The 20347-nt window shown below is 39.3% G+C and overlaps 2 protein-coding genes across 7 annotated transcripts in view; one reads left to right on the top strand and one right to left on the bottom strand.

Moving 5' to 3' along the window:
- Positions 1 to 20347, top strand: part of LOC119888555 (septin-9-like) — a 78944-nt gene that overhangs the window by 42927 nt on the left and 15670 nt on the right. Inside the window, exon 1 of one of the 6 annotated variants that reach the window (XM_038699206.1) lies at positions 10041 to 10163. The exons of the other annotated variants lie outside the window; for them this stretch is intronic. The gene's annotated coding sequence lies outside the window, so the exon portion shown is untranslated. Of the gene's footprint in view, positions 1 to 10040; positions 10164 to 20347 lie in introns of those variants that run through there. 6 annotated transcript variants of the gene reach the window in all.
- Positions 768 to 1871, bottom strand: LOC119888584. Its single transcript, XM_038699221.1, has one exon. It carries the CDS (start codon positions 1868 to 1870, stop codon positions 926 to 928), a length of 945 nt encoding a protein of 314 aa, XP_038555149.1. The 5' UTR covers position 1871; the 3' UTR covers positions 768 to 925.

The raw sequence follows: 20347 nt of genomic DNA, 5'->3' as shown, positions 1-20347 counted from the left end.
CCAGTATTCACGTGTCACAGATCAAATTCAAATCCCAACACATTTTTATTGGCTGCATTTTATTGTATAATTTGCTACTTTTCTTAATTGTTTTCATTGTAGAAAAGGTTACTTTTCAGTATTTCAATAAAAATAATAACAGTACAGTGAGCACAGATGGATATTTCAACATTTTTATAAAGTGTCTCTTAAGATATAACACAACATAACTATTTACAACCAGAGAGGGAGGTTGAGTAGTTGACATTAAAGTAATATGGAAGTTTGTAGCAGTTTGGTCTCACACTATTCTATACATGTTGCAGGACAGTACAGTGTACGAAAGGGACAGACAAATAAACGGATGTTCCTTCAGTTCACTATCTTAACAAAATCAGGTCTGAGGTTTGACAAATTGCACCCACTTTTCCATCTTATAAATCTCCATAGTCACATCTATCCAATTGTTTATAGTAGGTTCTGAAATGCCCTTTTCAAGATTTAAGCTTATTACTAAATCACAACATGCCAGTTGAACAAATGGCAAAATATAAGCCGTAAAAAGAATGTTGGACCAATTCAATTTTTTTCCCCCCTCAAAGCTGATACCACGAGATATTAATAGTATGCTTAACCGTGTCTGTGCATAAGATCGTGGTTAAAACATGAACAAGTGTGTAAAATTCCTTCTTTATTAGAAGCCTGGATATTTTCATGCCTGGGGTTTCTTTTTCAGTGGAACTTGTTTAGCTGCCAATACAACTTTACGAATACAAGACTTTCGTTACTGTTTTTTTCAGGTTCTGTTTCCAATGCTAAATGTTAAGTCACTGTCATGGCTCCATATGTAACTGCCTAATTCACTGATCCCAATCCACTTTTGAGTCCTGCTGGCTTCATATTCCTCATCATACTTCTAAAATCTAAATCTAGGGATACTGCTGTCTCATCTAAAATATATAGCAAAGAATGTGTACAATAAAGTAATTATGAAAGCTAAAGTTAAATAGATAAAACGGCGACGTTTGCAATGATTATGTCTGTTTTCCTGTCTGTCGTTGTTTTCCGATCTGTTGTTGTTTTCCGGTCTGTTGTTGTTTTCCGGTCTGTTGTTGTTTTCCGGTCTGTTGTTGTTTTCCGGTCTGTTGTTTTGGGGTCTGCTGCCGTTTTCCTGTCTGTCGTTGTCTTGCTTAAAGGAGTTCTTTTCCTTGATCACAATAAACAAAAACAGTCCCAGGCAAGCAAGGTGACGCCATGTGTTTCTGATGTGAAACTCATCAGCGTGACTTCTAAAGCGGTTTCTGAGGCGAGTCAGTGTCTGTCGGTTTTCTCCCACAGAAAACTCTCTGATCTGTCTCAAGAGGTTAGTAGTGATCTGGTAGGTGTGAGCTGGATCATAAGGTGTCCCCTGATTTTCAGAAGGCTCGTAATGCTGTGTGATATACACTTGGTCTATACTCCGCAGTCTTGTGTTCTGCTCCCTGACTCTAATGATGATCCTGTCTCTGTTTCTTCCCACATACTCTGGATCGGGCGGACGGACAACATAAGATGGAAGTTGAATGAGTGTGTCTTGATAGAGATTGCCAACAGTGTAGTACCGGTAACCCCAAGGCAGTGGGTCCAACAACTCCTCAAAGTTGCCGTAATGATGTGAGCCATAATCCTCATTGTTTGGGTCAAAGGTCAGCCAGATAACGTTGTTATTGTTGAAGAGAACTACGCTGGCAAACCAGTGGAGCAGCACAAGACTGTGCTTGGGCACAGATTGGCCAAAGTTGATTCTCTTCAAAGCATTGATCGAATTGATCCTTTGTACAGCCGACACAGAGGTCAGGACAAGGAACAGAGCTACACAGCAACCAGTGACTCTTCCTGACATCTTCATCATCCTGTATAGATATTTAAAGTTATTGCTCGCATTATTTATTAAGACTGTCTGTTCTCAAACCATGCATGTTTGTAACTAGAGATGCAATTAATTATTCTTTACATCATTTGATAATCTCTTATTTTGACACTTAAAACATAGTTTGACAATTTTCAATTAATGTCATAGTAAATCAGAGTAGCAATGAGGAAATAAGAGCTCACCCGTGTCGGTCTGCTGTGTAACTAATTTTTTAGGTTATGGTTTCTCTGTAAATGAAACTGAAACCAGCGTTGCTAGTGGTTAGAGGAAGTTTTATTATTACAGCTGTTTGGAGAAAAGTTCCATCTGTATTCAAAAAATAATACTGACTTTGACTGTAGAAATACCACAAGCTGATTATTTAGTTTTTAGTGGAATTAATATCTTGAGGACTATTTCTGTGAATATTATGAGCAGGCTTAGCATGGAAACTAGTGAGTGCCTCCTTTTTGGACTGCAGGTTTAGGAGAGTAGTACTAATGCCTGGTGTATTATTAGCTAGTATTCAAATACCAATACATACACATGTTTTATAGGCTGCATTTTTATGTATGTTTTGCTACTTTTCATAATTCATGTTTTCATTGAAGTGTTCCATTGAAGGTCACTGTTCAATATTTACAGCACAATGTCCTACCCCAGTACATGTCTGTCACAACTCTTCATCGCCAAAATTGAGTAATCATTGTCTGAAAGTGGAGTGAAATGTTGGCATATTATTGATGGATTCTTATTTTTTTATTGTTTTTTTAATGCCGATATCTTATTAATTTGCCTCTTATTGGACAGTGCGCAGTAGTCTGCACCAGACATCTGGGGTTGAGAGACGAGGTGACCTGCAACAAAATGTCTAAAGCTGGATTTGAACTAAGGATGTGGTGGTTTTTGAACATAAGGTCACCAGGATGCATAGGTTTTTAAGTGGGTGTTTTTTTTGTTTGTTTGTTTTTTTAGTTGATACTGATTTATCCAATATTTCCTACACAAAGGGTGATATTTTTATCCCTTCAAAAAAGCTTTAGTACAAATTGTGGTGCAAAATAGTTGAAATGCCCTTTTCATGATATTTAAGATTATTACTAACTCATAACATGCTAGTTCAACAAATGTTTAAAAAATAAGCAGTAAAAACAATGTTGGACCAATAAAAATAGATACAAAGCTGATACCACCATATATCAATAGTATGCTTTACTCTATCTGTGCCTGTCATGTGATTGTCTGTCTTTACAATGAGGAATAGTTAAAGTTGTCTTTGTGGTTTTTCTTATCTAAGTTGTTTTGATCCAGTTCCTTGAACTTAAAATAAACACACTGACATGGGTCTGACTGAAATTATATTTTAATAAACGCACACAAACTTGAGCACTACAGAGAGAATAAAACGCCATAAATGAAATGCACTCCTGTTTCTTAAAGGTAATACGTTATCAGTGAAGGCTATCAGACCATAAAGCCGTTTCATTTATCCATCAAAGCGATTTCCATTATCTTCTCTCTATCACACACAGTATGAATCAGCAGTAAATCGTTACTACTAGATCAGACATGCTGGAGCATGACAGTGTTGCATAAATGAAGCCTAGCACTTTATGACTATGCTAAAGCAGTGCATTACGATATACAATAAACATTTTTCTCAGTTCAAATACTTTTGTAAAAAAATAAAATTTCTGCTGTTAACAAACTGCGGTTTAGTAAATGGAGCTTTTAAGATCTATGTACAGATGTGTTTTTGTTGAGACACAAACCCTTATACCTCCCTTGGTATAATAAAACTTTTTAAAAATATTTCTTGATGTTCAGGTAATTTTTACAGGCAGGTAAAATGAGAGAACATTGTAAGTACATGGTCAAAACACAAACAAGTGTGTCACAATCTTTATTGGAAGCCTGTATTTCTTTTTTCAAAATCTAAAGTCACTACCTCGGCAAGAAAAATCCACAGAACAAAATTATCATTATTATTATTATTATTATTACAATTATTATTGTCTCGAAAGCATCACAGCTATTTTCTGGTCTGTTGTAGTTTTGTGGCCGGTTCACGTTTTGTGGTCTGCAGGTGTACTTTTCCTCGATCACAAGAAACAAAAACAGTCCCAGGCAAGCAAGGTGACGCCATGTGTTTCTGATGTGAAACTCATCAGCGTGACTTCTAAAGCGGTTTCTGAGGCGAGGCAGTGTCTGTTGGTTTTCTCCCACAGAAAACTCTCTGATCTGTCTCAAGAGGTTAGTAGTGATCTGGTAGGTGTGAGCTGGATCATAAGGTGTCCCCTGATTTTCAGAAAGGCTCGTAATGCTGTGTGATATACACTTGGTCTATACTCCGCAGTCTTGTGTTCTGCTCCCTGACTCTAATGATGATCCTGTCTCTGTTTCTTCCCACATACTCTGGATCGGGCGGACGGACAACATAAGATGGAAGTTGAATGAGTGTGTCTTGATAGAGATTGCCAACAGTGTAGTACCGGTAACCCCAAGGCAGTGGGTCCAACAACTCCTCAAAGTTGCCGTAATGATGTGAGCCATAATCCTCATTGTTTGGGTCAAAGGTCAGCCAGATAACGTTGTTATTGTCAATGTCAACTACATTGGCAAACCAGTGGAGCAGCACAAGACTGTGCTTGGGCACAGATTGGCCAAAGTTGATTCTCTTCAAAGCATTGATCGAATTGATCCTTTGTACAGCCGACACAGAGGTCAGGACAAGGAACAGAGCTACACAGCAACCAGTGACTCTTCCTGACATCTTCATCATCCTGTATAGATATTTAAAGTTATTGCTCGCATTATTTATTAAGACTGTCTGTTCTCAAACCATGCATGTTTGTAACTAGAGATGCAATTAATTATTCTTTACATCATTTGATATTCTATTATAATGTCTTATTTTGACACTTAAAACATAGTTTGACTATTTTAAAGTCTGTCTTAAAACAGTAGTCAGATGGTCATATGAACATAGAAACAGGTTTTTCATTGCTCCTGCTCATATGGACAGTAAGAGTGCGGTCAGAATGTATAAGGGATATTAATGCGCCTCCAATGCATGTGATGGGAGACCTTGCTCTGTGCAAAAATGTTTTTATCTTAATCAGGTTTCAGCAGCCTGAGGTAATCGAGAGAATCTTCCAAGATCTTTTTAGTATAAAATATAGTGTTTCCTTGTTCAGTTGCATTGGAGCGATAGTAACACAAAGGAGGGAACAAGCACAAGAAAGACTTTAGTTAAATGCTTCAGAATTCATGTGGATTAGTGTCATAGTAAATCAAAGAGTAGCGATCAGAAAATAAGAGCTCACCTGTGTCAGTCTGCTGCCGTCGGGTATCTGATCTCTGTGTTTGTGTGAGTGCGGGTGTTACTAATTTTTTTTAGGTTATCATTTCCGCCCCCCCCAAAGAAAATGCTGAAACATGTTCCGTCATGAAACAGGAAGTTTGATAATACTGCTGTACAACTTCCTTCTTTATTCAAGTAAAGAAAAGTAGTACTCTCAGTGTTTTTCAGGGGTCATGTCTGTAAAAATGCAACAAGCGAATTATTTCTATTTGTGTTTTTAGTGGAATGATTCTGTGAAGAGAGGAGTCATTCTGTGAATCATCTGGGAATTTTATTAGCAGTTTAGGATGGAAACTATTGGGTTCCCCTCTAAAACATATTCATGTTAGAAAATGTACTTTATTTGCTAGTTCTGTTTTTAAAAATTTACAAATGCATCCTCAAACGTTGCTGTGTCAGTTCTATAATTGATACCTACAGTTTTTACATCATGCCAGTAATATTTTTTGTTTTTGAGGAAGCTATTGCCAAAATATTTCAGTTAAGTTGTTGTACACTTTTTCAACAATTTCAGAGGGTCAGTCCCAGGTAATTAGGGTTGTAAATTATCCTTGGGGTTTATAAGAGGGACATTCAGCTGGCTCAAGGACGGCAGTTAACCTCAGTGTAGGTACATTCACACAATGTCACTGCTTTTTACTCTTCAACAACACCTAATCGCCCAGCTTCTCTTTGTTAAGCTCATTTATTTTTACCCCTTAAACAATGATAAAACTGTGATTTATTTCATAGTTCAACTAGATCTCTGCTAAAGTGTACTTTTATTTGTGCGTACAGGTTGGCAGTTTTTTTGTTTGTTTTTTTTGGTCCTTGTTGGGGAGGCGATTATTTGAAGGAAGTGGGTGTGTCTTGTTGCCATGTGTACTGAGTCACATGATAGTTTAGTATGGAAACTATTTGATGGATCATTGCCTGAAAGTGGAGTACTAAAACTCTTTCAGGATGAAAATATCACACTTTATGGATGGGAAAATATTGTCCAATGAAAGGTATGATACCATATATTGGCATTAAAAGTACAAGAAATAAAAATGTGACAATAATATCACTATCACTACATCCCAAAATGTCAGTTCAACAATAGTAAAATAATGTGTCCCCTGTGATTTGTCTGTAGAAGGAGGAATAGTTAAAGTTGTGTAACTATGATGTCATTAGCCTTGCTCTGTCTGCACAGCTGCAACTCTACCATCAACCAGCAGGAGATGCTGTCACACAGGTAGTTGGTCTCACACACCTGGAAGGTATCAAGCTTGTAAAATCTTTGTGTCAGTGCTGCTTTTAAAACCCATTATAGCTTACTTCTATAAACATGCCAAAATGCGGGTCAGCGTTCTCACTCTGTGTTTGTATGCATACAGCACATGGTTCAGTGTGGGGAGGTGTGAGAAGATGTTTTTAGTGCTTATTTTTGTTTACTATAAGTCCAGGAAAGTACTTCCTCTTTTCCCAGAGAAGTGGATTCATGTGACACACACACACACACACACACACACACACACACACACACACACACACACACACACACACACACACACACAAAAATCCTGCTTTGCATGCTGCTTTAGTATTCCCTTTGGGAAAGGCAGAGAGAGAGTCAAAAAACACACAAAGGAAACATTTAGTTTCTCTGTGGTCACCACCCACATCTTTCACATGGGCAGCACAAGAGCATCATACAAATGCTGCTGTATAACGATGCTCTCGCTGTTCTCTTCTTTGGTCTTAATTTTTCTGTAAATCAACTGTTGACAAATTGTACTCCCCCCTTCCATCCTCTCAAAGCACTAAAACCCATTGTATGCTAATTTAGAAGACTTTCAGGGAACGAGATGTCTCCTTGCGTTTTCTTTGATACAATTATGACACTCACAAATGTTCATACATAGCATACACTTAATTCTGCACACTTTTTGCAGTGGAAAAAGACCGGACAGTGATGCTTTTAATATATTGCACCCAGTGAGTCATGCTGCTTCTATTCGTTTGTGTGTTATGAAAGACCTTGGACAGCTATGAGGAACGCTGTCAGGGGTCAGCCAGGCAGCCCTGTACTCCGCCTGCCAATACATGACACCATCTTGGCTGATCACGGCCTAGAAACATCATTCCCTGCCATCGGCTTTCTGTCACGCCATCTCCCTTCTCCTCAAAATGATGAATCTTTTTATTTGAGAAGGCCGTCTCCCCAGCACGGCAGCAGCTCTGAAACAAAGGAACATGCCAAGTTGCGTCGGATCAAACAAATGACAGTTGGTTCACTGCATGTTTGCAGGGTTCACTCAGGAGGCAGTGTCTTTAAGAAGAGACTTCGAAGGGGAGGGAGTGGAAATCTTTTTTTTTATCATACAAAAGGGCTTTTTTAACCTTTTTATTTTTTTTTTTATAACATCTGTAAAGTCATGTGTCAATTTACACAGCTTTTAGAGTTGACACAAACTGAGTTACAGTAAAGCCTGCAGGGAATTGGAGTATGTTGGGTGCAACATCGTTCTACACTCTGACCTCTGGGGATCTCAGAAAAACGGTTGACTCGAGGGTTTTGTGTGAAAGAGAGAAAGTCCAGCCTGAGTTATTAGTGAACCCGAAACCGACTGAGAGTCTTCAGAGAGGTCGGCGATGTGGGAAAGAGGCAAGGAAAAGTTTGTGTTTAGAGTTGGCAAGTGATTGTTTGCACAAAGCTACTTAGCACGTTCATCAGTCTTTTTAAACAATATAGCAACTATGCAATGACCCTCTGCCTCAAGGTCACAGATAAGTTCTACATTTACTGAATTTGGGTGTTAAATGTTTTGCATTAAATGGCACAGAATATGTTGCATTTGCTTGCCTCTTATATGAGATAGAATATTTGTTTTATCTGTGTAAAGATGTATGGTAGGAGTTAACACAGTGCTTCTGTAATATCGTCCTATGGTCATGTCTGCATCATCCGCAGCACAGCTTTGTAAAGAACACAGTGAGAAAGGGCAAATCTCAAGAACTCCAGTGGGATTTGCTGTTGCGCTAACTAGCAGAGTCCAGCAAACTCACTCTAGTAACTCTTGTCCTGTCATCTACATTTCAGTATCTCCAGTTTAAACACAGGGTTTTTATTGGGGCAATAAAGTGGAGTTTCAGAGAGAGAGATGAAAAGAGAGAAGGCAAAGACCGAACAGTTCTAAGACTGGAGGCCTGAGTTTGGGTAAAATGTACCATTTCCCACATTGTAAAACTGAGTATAACAAGGGTTTATTTTAACTCCTTATTTGGAAAAACCTGGTTTTGATCACACTTTCAAGCCTGTCTGTTTGTGTGTTGGGCTTTTTGTATCTTCTGTGTTTATATACTATATGTTGTCTTAGTGCTGAATTTTGAAGGCCCATAACAATGCTTCAGATTGGTTAGATGGACATGGCGGAAATTCTGCACTGGGTGTAGCAGGCATTCAACACTGAGGTGCCAGCGTGTGCTGGGAGAAAGGTTTGTCTTGGCAGCGAAGTCTGTGTAATGAAGTGAATCAAATCCATCTTTCCAGCCTGTTGTGCTTGCTTTTTCAGAAACACGACTCTTCATCTGGAGGAATGCAGGTGCTGCCCTGTATGTCTGCTCATGGGACTGTAAGGTTGCGCTCAAACCCCTGCACTGCTAGATAATTACACTTCCTGTGAGGCTGGAGACAGCTGTTTCCTCTCCTCTTTAATCACGCAAATAGACATACTCTGAAAGAATAGTAATCAGCCAAAGTAATTGGTTTGCTCTTGGGTTTTAAAAAATAAGTGAAGGCTCCATTTCTGACTAGTTAACCAAAAATCTCCAACCGTTGTTTGAGTCTCCTTTTTCAGTCTTCTCTTTGGGTTCCCCTCTAAAACATATTCATGTTAGAAAATGTACTTTATTTACTTGTTCTGTTTTTAAAAATTTACAAATGACTGCATCCTCAAACGTTGCTGTGTCAGTTCTGTAATTGATACCTACAGTTTTTACATCATGTCAGTAATGGTTTTTGTTGACTTGAAATATGTTTTTGAAGAAGTTATTGCCAGGTTATTTGCTATTGCCAAAACATTTCAGTTAAGTTGCTGTAGAATTTTGCAACCCTCCAGCTTGTTCAACATTTTCTCCTTTTTACAAAGAACAAATGTCTCCATATCCTCTGCAGCACATGAGAAGAAAGCCTGAATTATATGGCTTTATCATAAACCATCTTATTATCATTCCGCCTGCAAAAATGTAGTTGGAGTTTGAAATTGGGGTATTGTACAATACAGTAAGTATTTTCCAAAACTGTGTAGCCCTGATTCGTGGATAATACTGATATCCCTAAGGTGTTGAGCACTAATTTGTTTGGAAGTATCTTTCAAACAAAGCAAGCGAAGTTGATCACAGCCCAAACAGATTTAATTACAAGGGGAATCCCAGTAGTTTGACGTGATGTGTCTCAGGTCTGTGTGTGTGTGAGAGAGAGATGTTATGAATAAAGAGCCTGAGCAGCAGATAAGAGGGTCAGGCCCAGGTAATTAGGGTTGTAAATTATCCTTGGGGTTTAGAAGAGGGACATTCAGCTGGCTCAAGGGCTGTTACAGCTTTTTGCTCTCCAACACCTGATCACCCACTTTCTGTTAAGCGCATTTATTTTTACCCCTTAAACAATGATAAACTGTTTTATTCCATAGTTCAACTAGATCTCTGCTAAAGTTTACTCTATTTGTGCATACAGGTTGGCAGTTTTTTGTTGTCCTTTTTTGGGAGGCGGTTATTTGAAGGAAGTGGGTGTGTCTTGTTGCCTTGTGTGCTGAGTCACATGACAGGCATGGGTGGGAGGGGCAGGCAGGGAGCTTCCAGAGCCACAGCTTTGAGTTTGGCCTCTCACTGGAGCGCTGCACTTTGGCAGGGGACGACTCATACACACACACACACACACGCACATTCACACACGCTTCACACACGGTGAGTGTTTTGCATACCGGGGGAGGGTGGGTGGGTGTGTGTGTGAAGTGTGAATTTGTAAGAAAGAACTTGGAAGTTGATGATTTAAATGTTTTTTGCATGTTTGTCCTCTTCTCTAGAAGAAGAGATTTGGTCAACTGTTTTCACATACTTTACTTGATAAATATCTGCATGCCTTCCATACTTGACTCAGGAGCCCAGCTGTGTATATGCATCTAAATGTGACTGCGTGACTGTGACTGTGTTAAAATGCTGGCTCCAAAGAAAAATGGCTCTTCAGTTTAGTTTTGTAGAGAAACTTTTCAGTTATAGCCCTCAGGTTTAGCATGTTTTCCATTTACGTGTGTGTGTGTGTGTGTGTGTACGTGCGTGTACGTGCTTGTGCATAATTAGTAGTATTCAGGTTTTACATTCTCTCTTTCTTCCCCTAAATGTTGTGCGTGTCTGCTCTGTGGCATGCTTTGTAATCAGTCGGTCTTTGCATAACACACGTGTGTGTGTGTGTGTGTGTGTGTGTGTGTGTATGTATATATATATTTATATATATAAATTTTACTTTACAGAGGGACGTTCCATTATGTTTCAGCCCCTGCCTGTTTTCTTTTGTTTCTTCATGTTTCCTCCCTAGTGACATTGTCCACACACTGGATGTGTTCTGCTGTTTCTGACAGTGATCCATCACAAGATCACGTAGCGAGTGAGCGTGCGTGCGCACAGTTAGCTCCACATGTGGTTAGTACGCTCCACAAAGTGCGGAAGGGAATCATTTAGTTTTGTTTCTGCTTTGGAAAATACAGTGAAGGAATCCTCTTAACTAATGTTAATCAGTGGAAAGTAGTCCTTATTCCTTCCCAGTGGGAAACGCAGTGTATCAAATGTTGACCAAAATCTAAGGATATTCTCTTTTTTTTTTTTTGTTCTGTTTGAGCTGTTCTATTCCCCCCATACATCTTAAGTTTCTCTGTAGTTTTTTTTCATGTCTGCTTTTCTGATTAGTCTTTCTGTCTGTGTGTAAGTGAGGAAGGTTGAAGGACTGTTTGAGCTCTTGTCTAACTGGCGATGTGGCAGCCGTTCGAACAAAGCTGAGCCTTAGCACTGTATCATCTGAGCTTTGTTGTCTAGGCTGGACCTGAGGGATATAAGGCATTGCTCTCATAATATCAAAGCAATGTATATCAAAGCAATGTAAAACAACTACCCATCACCTTTTTAGAGAGTCACCCGCCTCTGTTTTTCCTCACAAGCATGCACAGAGACGCACACAGAGCTGATGAAAGGAGCTCTGTTGTGGCCCCTGTGCATTGCCAGGCCAGAACAGACTGTGGCCTTTCACCAGTGTTTGATGGGTCGCTGAAAAGGTCATCGTTACCTTCTGTATCTTGTGTTTCTGTGAGTAAGCCAATAAGTCTGTGGAGTAAGATTGTGTATCTGTTGTGGAATTCAGCATCATAGCTTTGAAATGCAAAATATTTCATGAATGTAACCGGAGCTCTATAATGAAGAAATTGAAATATCAAGTTTGAGTTGTCTAGTAGATTTGCATGGACGTGTGCATTTTATGTTCATTGTACCGTAGGGTTGTAAAACGTGAGGCAGAGAAGTTTTAGTTGTCAGTGTACTTTTGAAACCAGTGGTGTATAGACTCCAGCTGATATTCAGGGGAGTAAAACCAGCTGTAACTCAGGACATACTATCATGTAGTAACAACAACAACAGTCCTAAACTATTTTAAGTGTAGGACTATAAGTGTAGTGAGTAATGTGCACCGTTAATACGTAATGGAATTTAAAAATAAAGCATGTCCTCTAAAAGACAACAAAAAGACTGTAATACTGTATGAAGAGATAGTAGTACACCTACTTTATCACGTGTGGTTCTCAGACATCAAAGACATTTATTATGATACGATTTCAAAGGTGAAGTGCCGATATCGCTGATGACTCATTTAATCTGCATTTCATTCAGTCAAATGGTAGGAGGCAAAATATATCTATTTTTTTTTTTTTTTTTTTTTTTTTTAATCATCATAGTCAGTAGTTGGCTCTTCTGAAAGTATTGTCTGCTATTGTACTCCTAAACTGTGTATGTGGGTCAGTCACAGTCCATAAATACTGCCCCAGAGGCCTGGAGAGGACCAAAGTGACAGGCTTTGTATCTCTCTCACCCACCGATTATGGAGTGTCAGAGAGCCTAAGGACTCTCTGACGCATTTGTGCACGTTCACACATACACAGAAACATTTTATTGGTGGCCTTGGTCACCTTAAACCATCCCATCTCAAAACTGAAAGAAAGTTGAGAACGAGTGAATGCAACTTTTTTCAACCATGCGTCAAAACAGCTTTTTATTTTTTAGATACAGTATGAGTAAGAAGAGCAAAACTGATATAACACTGATTTTAGTAACAACTGTGGGCATTTTCACATGATTGATTTTTAAAAATAAAAAAACTGTTTTACTAATAACAACATACCTGCCATGAGTTCTACTGGCGACTTACCTCTTGAGTGTTGTAAGATGTAGAAATATTTCTAGAGGAATAGTGTTGAAATCTACTGAAAAGGATTGTTGCTGATGTTTGTTTTTAATGTATGGCTGCATATCGATATACAACTGCATGTGAAAATGTTGTTTTATGAGTTTGACTTCTTCTGACTGTAGACAGAGGTCAGATTCCTGAACCCCCTGGCACTGTGGACCCATGCTTGCAGTCAGCAAACCATTTCATTGTTACTTTGACCCATAGACAAGCCTCTTTGCAAAGAGGCCGAATAATATGTGATATGAGGCTAAATGATTAATTTAGCTTTTGTGTGAACACACTTGGAGGTTAATGTTTAGCAGTTGCTTTGGGCTAGAATACTGTTTTGCAAGGTTAAATAAATCGGTCAAATGCAATGACACACATGATGAAAGTATTGCAGTGGAATTGCTTTTCATAAATGTAATGTTCATTTAGAAATGAAATTAATGATGATTGGATTGGTGAGTTGGTCCATAAGGTTAAGTGCTCTTGTTTTTCATAATATATGGATTAAATCTGCTGCTGCCTTCTGTCAGAGGCAGTTGAAGAGCCTAGAAAGACAACAGCTCTCTTGTGCTCCACCGCAGTGTGGAGACTGAACACATTCCTCTGGCAGTCTAGACAAACCTGTGGGCTTCTACTGTCATTACTGCAATTTACCAACATATCTCAACTGTTTTGCAAAGTAACGCTAGCTGCTGAAGCTACTTGCACTGACATGGATACTGTGGATGGATCTGTAGGGAAGTGACAGGTAGTTATCATTAGGCTTGGGGGGTATCTATTTTTCATACCATCCTGACATTTGACCAGGATATATGGTATATGACAGTATTTTTGTTTAAACAAAAAAAAGGGGGCAGGCTGTTTCATGCTATGTTGAGCGTATACACCACAATACATCACCTCAATACAGCATCTCCATATCAGTTTAATAGAAAAAGGGAGTGTCTGTATTTTTGATGGCATTAAAAGTCATGCCGACGGGATTTCAACATACCAAGTACCCCAAGCTAGGGCTGTACATAACGATTATTTTTCAACTCGATTAATGTAACGATTATTTTTTCGATTAGTCGATTAATCTAACAACTAATTTTGTGTATTCTAAAGAAAAAAAGTTGCCTACTTGATTAACATGCCAATCTTTCCAAAATAAATCAAGAAAATGTCTAATCAATAAATCAACATTTTATTCAATCATCCTGATGAAGCACTTTAGAATAATGACAATAATAACAATAACAGACATTAATTAGGCTACTTAAAACTTTAAATGTTTCTTACATTTATTTCAATATTGAGTAATGCAGTATGATGATCAATGTATTTCTGCATCAGTGTGGGGCAAAGAAAATAACTGAAACGATTCACAGACTGTACTGTTCTGTCCTCGCTAAGTGTTGTCCCCACAAACGTATACTCAGCTATACAGACAGCTAAACACTCTCCTAATGAAACTCCAAGGAACAAGCTGATATGTTGGTTTTGGCAGTTTAATCAGGTTTTAGTGTAAAACTGTAGAAAAGAGCAAAAAGGATGCACAAATGCAATCACACAAAGCCTAGCTTAAGAGCTATATGACCACCATATATAACAGAAGACCAATAAGTCACATTATTAGTTATTTAGTTACGTAGTAAAAAGTAAGTGTAATAAAGCAAAACCACTTGCCATATGCCAACATAACAAACACATCTGATTTTACTTGACTTTATTCTTTGTTATTTAGTAAACCATGTTAACTTACATAGAAAACACATGACAAGGGGTGTAGGGGTGGTGATGGCGCAATGGATAAGACACATGCCTTTGGTGTGAGAGACCTGGGTTTGAATCCACTGTGACACACCCCTGAGCAAGACACTTAAATCCTAGTTGCTCCAGAGGCGTGCGACCTCTAACATATATAGCAATTGTAAGTCGCTTTGGATAAAAGCGTCAGCTAAATGAATAAATGTAGTGTAATGACTATCTAAATACAATATATTTTTAACAAACAATGAAGTCGTCATCTGTCTTTTACACTAATAAACAATGTAACTTACAGATGATGCCATGAATAAGCAGTAATATGTGGCTGTTTCAGGCAAGATCTGGAGAGGGACTGAAGCACTTCCTGCTTCCACAGTTGAAGATGCAGTTCACCAAACAACCACTAGGGGTCTCAAAGCAATGAAAAACAAAACGTACAGACAGTCACAGGTCGTCTGTAATGTTAGATTTAGCTTTTTTCTCACTCATTCGTGGCCGTTAAATAAACAGAAAATCTAAAATGGCTGAACGTTAGATGACACACGGTGTAACGTTATGTTACCGTGACAGCAGTGGGGCAGAAATAAGTTTGAAGCGATGAAGAAATACTTAAATACATTTTAATAGACTACATGTTCTCGTGCTGATAATGTGCCGTGCATGTGTGGACACAGAAAAATAAACAGGATTTGCAGTGCCGCCGTCAGTGCTCCGGGATACTTTCGCTTTAGGTGTTAATGCTGCTTCACGTATTCGTGGACAGCAGTTGTGCTGCAGTGAAACCATCTCCAATTCACAGAGCTCACCGAGCAGCACATTGTTGAGTGTCTGTCTAAAATACTCCCAAATTTTAGACTGTCGAAGGCGCGGTCTTGTAGCTGGAGCTTGTCCGGGGGAATCCCACTAACATGGGATGCAGCAACACTTCAACACACGTAATGCAAGTCGACGTTACGTAATCGAGTACGTCGACTACCCCAAGCTGAGTTATCATTCCTTTACAGACATCACAAAATATATTGTAGTGTACACAAGACATACACCACACGTAATGAACAGAAGAAAGCATACACTTATCTGACACACACACACACACACACACACACACACACACACACACACACACACACACACACACACACACACACACACACACACACACACACACACACACACACACACACACAGTGTCCAGTGCCAGGTGACACGATGAGCGAGTTGGACCCTGTAGGGGTCAACAGGCACATTTCTCCAGAGAGCTGAATGTTGCGGACTCTGGGAACTGGGCCTTGCTGCACAAACACTGACTTTAATAACACAACAGACCATATTTGCACTACCACCACTCTAATTTCCCCCTTTTTATTAAGGGCTTCAGTGTATGAGGGTGGGAAAAAGTGTTTGGGTGTATGCATATTTATGTCCCCCTCCTGGGTCTGTCCCAAACCCATGTGGTCTGGGGTATCTAATTGATTCTGTAATTTAATGGCAACAAGTGCTTTCTTCACAAGTTTCTTTGTTGTGTTGGTACAAAATCCTCTCCTTAGGGTAAATCAAACTGTAAAAAAGCAAGCTCAAGAATCACTGGTTGGGCCTCACAGAAACCTTTTTAATGATTTTATCGCATTGAATAAGATTTGCAGCAGACCACACACTTATGAAGAAGCATCTGGGTCACCATCAAAACAAGTGAAGCCATGTTAAGATGGGACTAGCCTTCAGACCTCCGTTGTCCTTCCTGGGTAAATGTAAATAAAGGAGAAGAGGAGCCGATGTTTTTAAAGAGGGCCCGTAAAATGTTTTTAGACCAGAGCAAAGATGCAGACAACCAATTTAGTGGATTAGCCCACTAATGTGTGTTTGACATGGAGCCCCAGACAGGTAGAGGACATTCAAGCCACCTCCCCACTTGGAAGGATTGTGAATATAGTGGAGGACCTGTGTAAACTCAGGCCACAGAAACATTACTTTAAAAGTGACTCACTGTGAATGCCATCAAAACAAAGTAGATTAGTACATTTATATTCCAGTCACAGCTCACAAGTGCTGCTGTTTCACGTTTACCATTTTTCAACATGAATACATTATAAGTAGGGCTAGTGATTTGAAAAAATAAATATCACATTGTTTAATTTTCTTTCAAGCACCAAAAGAAGTACTCCACTGGTTAAACGGTATATTTAGAAAATAGGTGGCACTTTCCACATACTGTATCGTACCTTCCCAAAAGTCTAAAAGAGGGGAAAAAAAGAATAAGAAAGGAAATTTCGTAGAATCATATTTTAAGGATTCAGTGAGTGAATCACTCTTCTAGGGATGATCTTCTTCTGTTGTGTTAAGTTTCCTGTCCTTTTCTTTCTCTGGATTCTTCTCTTGTGATTCAGGTCAGTTTGTAGAGGTCAAACCACTGGTTTGTCATAAGGGGACTAACCTCAGCGCAATTCTTTTCCAACCTAAACTGGGAACATGACCTCTAACCTGCTCCCCATGTTATCAAGATCAACACCCCGGACAGCTGAGGCATGGATCAGTGGTTTTGACCACATCTCCACTAAACATAGACGACACAGTCAGTGTTCTTCATAGTTCGTTGGTTCACTGCCTTTTGAAAAGGCAACAAACAGGGACATGTTTGGCTGGTTTCAACTGTACTTACATCCCTGTTTGGTGGCCTGTGTGTATTTGGTGAGGAATGGACCGAAAGTGGAATAAATCACAAATGCTTTTCTCCACACAGTTGTTTTTCCTTTTTCCTCCCCCTCCTCCTCCATTCCACACTGCTTCCTCTGTCTTCTTTTTACTGACTTTCTTTTTTACCCCCCACTACAATAGTCCTCTCCGTTTTGTTTCTCCTCTATCTGATGCTTACCCCTACACTACTTACACTACTTACACTACTTTCACTCCTCCTCGCTCTCTTTTCTCCTCTTCTCTCCCCCTCAAATGCTTTATGGGACAGAAGACTGCTGGCTATATTTACAAAAAGCAAAGTAATCCGAAACTGCTGGAAGCAAGAAAAAAAATTTTTGTGCCTGTAATTGAAAACAGGATCACAGCTAGCCCAATGAGTCATGTTTTGCATTCTCTGCTTCACAATTTCTAAAATAAATTTTGCCTTCCTACAGACTCATAGGAAACATTATCCATGCCATCCCTTAACTGGACCTGATACAAGGGAAAACCTTTTTAGAAAGTAGAGCTGAGGGATAATAACTCCTAAATCAATGATGTATGACAGACAATGTTCATGAATAAAAGATTGTAAAGTGATTTATAGCCCCTGAAAATATGGTTTCAAATCTTTAATTTTTTGATTGTTGCTTATTTAGTTAAGGTCTTTTATGTTGCAGAGAAATATTCAAGCCTTTAAATAATTATCCTGTTATTATTTACTAGTTTAACACTCAAAAACTGAGCTAATCTTGCCCCATCAGGACTGTGTGGGTGTGGTTTGATCAGATTGAATTGGTAGAAATTGTGTTTTTTTATAGCTTTAAAACCAAATTGCTTTCATTTTGTGCCCACAATGATGATTGTCAGATCTATCCAAGTCATATGACTGACTCAGAACTTGTCGTTGCACTGCCTCAGGTCACAGAGTGCAACACTGGCTGTAGGCTGTGTCAAAGCACTCATCCTTCTCAAATGATCAGAAATGCAATAAGTCCTTATTTTAACATAATGGATCTTAGATTAGTATTTAAGCAAGCAATGTGTTGCCCAAACCCTCACCCCCCCCCACCCTTGGTTGTGTGTAACCTCCTGCGATCACTGTATTTCACAGTTTTTTGTTGACTTTGGTGCAGTGAACCTGAAGCCACACTTTGGAACATTTAAGGTCAGTGTTGTTCGCAACGGTGTCGCTGAGTTAGCAAGTGTTTGTATACGTCATCAGTCAGAAGGACTCACTCGACATGCAGGCTTTTTAGTATAATATTTGATAAACTCGTCAACATGATTGTTTTGAAAAATTGGAGCCAGATTGGTTGGTCTGTGGATAAAAGAGGCTCATTGCCTACCATGTTTACACAAAACCAGATGATGTGAGAACACCCACAGATCCCTGATGTTCCTACAGTGTGTGTGTGTGTGTGTGTCTCTTGGGTTTGGGGTTATGTACACCAGCTGGTAAACCACCAAGGCCAGACATTTTTCATGTGGAGGTCAAAAGTCTTATAGGTCTGCAGCACTTTGGCAGGACATCGTGGAAGAGCTGCATGTATGAATACTTCTCTTTGATAAAAGGTCAGGTTATCCAGATGTCTGCCAATAAGCTATTCCTGAGTCACGTAGTGTGAACGTCACAATGACTTCAAGACCAGAATTGACACAGTTGGCTTCACTTACAGCTTGACGTTCAACATCGCTACATTGTGGGATTTGTAGTTTACTGAAATTGACGACACGGGACTGAAACTGTTTACAACCTGTAAAATGAAAGTGGTTTATTTGTATTGTTTGTTAGAGCCGGGTTTCCCGCAGTAATGGTGCAAGGCTTTGTGTTCCTTTTGTGTGTGTTGTATGTTTGCCAAGTCGTTTACAGTGCTTGACTCTACTTTGACTTGAGCAAAAGGGCGGTGTGCATTCATGAAGGACAGTTAACAATGCTCTGAAGAGTCTTGCTGCTTCTGTCTGGGGAAACAAGCTAGTTAAGATGCAAGAACTCTGCTCCTTTCTGTCTCCCCCCATTGACTCTGTCTTTTGGTGACTAGTATTTTTCCACTCTCACTAGGAGACTGGTGTTTGTTTACTGTACGTTAAACAGAACAGACAGCTTTTTATAGAAGTGCTCAAGGACATGAGGCGCTTATTTCCAGGATAAGACCTCATATTCAATACAGGTACAGTATTGGTTTGTATGCAAAGCTTCCAAAGTTGAAAAACTGACCAGAGATTCTCTCGGGGTCATACGTCACTGGATACAGAATTGGAGAAGGTTTCAAGTTTTAAGATTGTGGATATATGGATTGTGCTGGGGCAGCATCCAGATATAAAAAGATGTAGGACTGCAAATAAAAATATTTTCAGTGAATCAGCTGATTATTTTCTCAATTAATTGCTTTCTCTGTAAATGTTTTTTATCACAGTTTCCTAAAACCCAGGGGGATGTCTTCAACCAGGCTATTGTCCAACAGATTCTCACAATTCAGAAGCTAGAACCATTTGAATTCAGTTTTTCCAAAAAACAATCAATCTTCAAAATAGTTGAAGAGTAATTTTCTAAGTTAATTTTTTCAGCTCTAAAAAAAAAAGATGTCTCTGACATTTTGACCATTCAGTGTGTTCACAACATGAATGTCACTCAGAGGCCACTTTATTAGGTACACCTTGCTAGTACCGGGTTGGACCCCCTTTTGCCTTCAGAACTGCCTTAATTCTTTATGACATACTTTCAACAAGGTATTGGAAACATTCCTCAGAGACTTTGGTCCATATTGACATGATGGCATCACAAAATGCAAAAATGTACCTGGCAATAAATCTGATTCTTATTCTGAAAGATTCTGCAGATTTCATATCCATGATGTGAATCTCCCGTTTCACCACATCCCAAGGTGCTCTGTTGGATTGAGATCTGGTGACCATGGAGGCCATTGGAGTACAGTGAACTCATTGTCATGTTCAAGAAACCAGTTTGACATGATTTGAGTACCCATCAGAAGATGGGTACACTGTGGTCATAAAGGGATGTAAATGGTCAGCAACAATACTCAGGCAGGCTGTTGCATTCATACAATTACATTTATTCATTTGGCTGACGCTTTTATTCAAAGCGACTTACAATTGCTTTATATGTCAGTAGTTGCACGCCTCTTGAGCAACGAGGGGTTAAGTGTCTTGCTCAGGGACACAATGGTGGATGGGTCACAGTGGGGGATTAAACCCAGGTCTCTCACATCAAAGG

The sequence above is a fragment of the Micropterus salmoides genome, unplaced genomic scaffold (assembly GCF_014851395.1).
Source record: "Micropterus salmoides isolate LMB-PRFRI ecotype aquatic unplaced genomic scaffold, ASM1485139v1 Ms_hic_scaffold_10, whole genome shotgun sequence".
In the NCBI taxonomy this organism is placed as follows: domain Eukaryota; kingdom Metazoa; phylum Chordata; class Actinopteri; order Centrarchiformes; family Centrarchidae; genus Micropterus; species Micropterus salmoides.
The sequence above is the reverse complement of the archived record's forward strand: the minus strand, read 5'-3'. Positions and strand labels throughout refer to the sequence as shown.

Coding starts and splice junctions, on each gene's coding strand:
- LOC119888584 (XM_038699221.1), bottom strand. CDS start 1,870: ATGATGAAGATGTCAGGAAGAGTCACTGGTTGCTGTGTAGCTCTGTTC.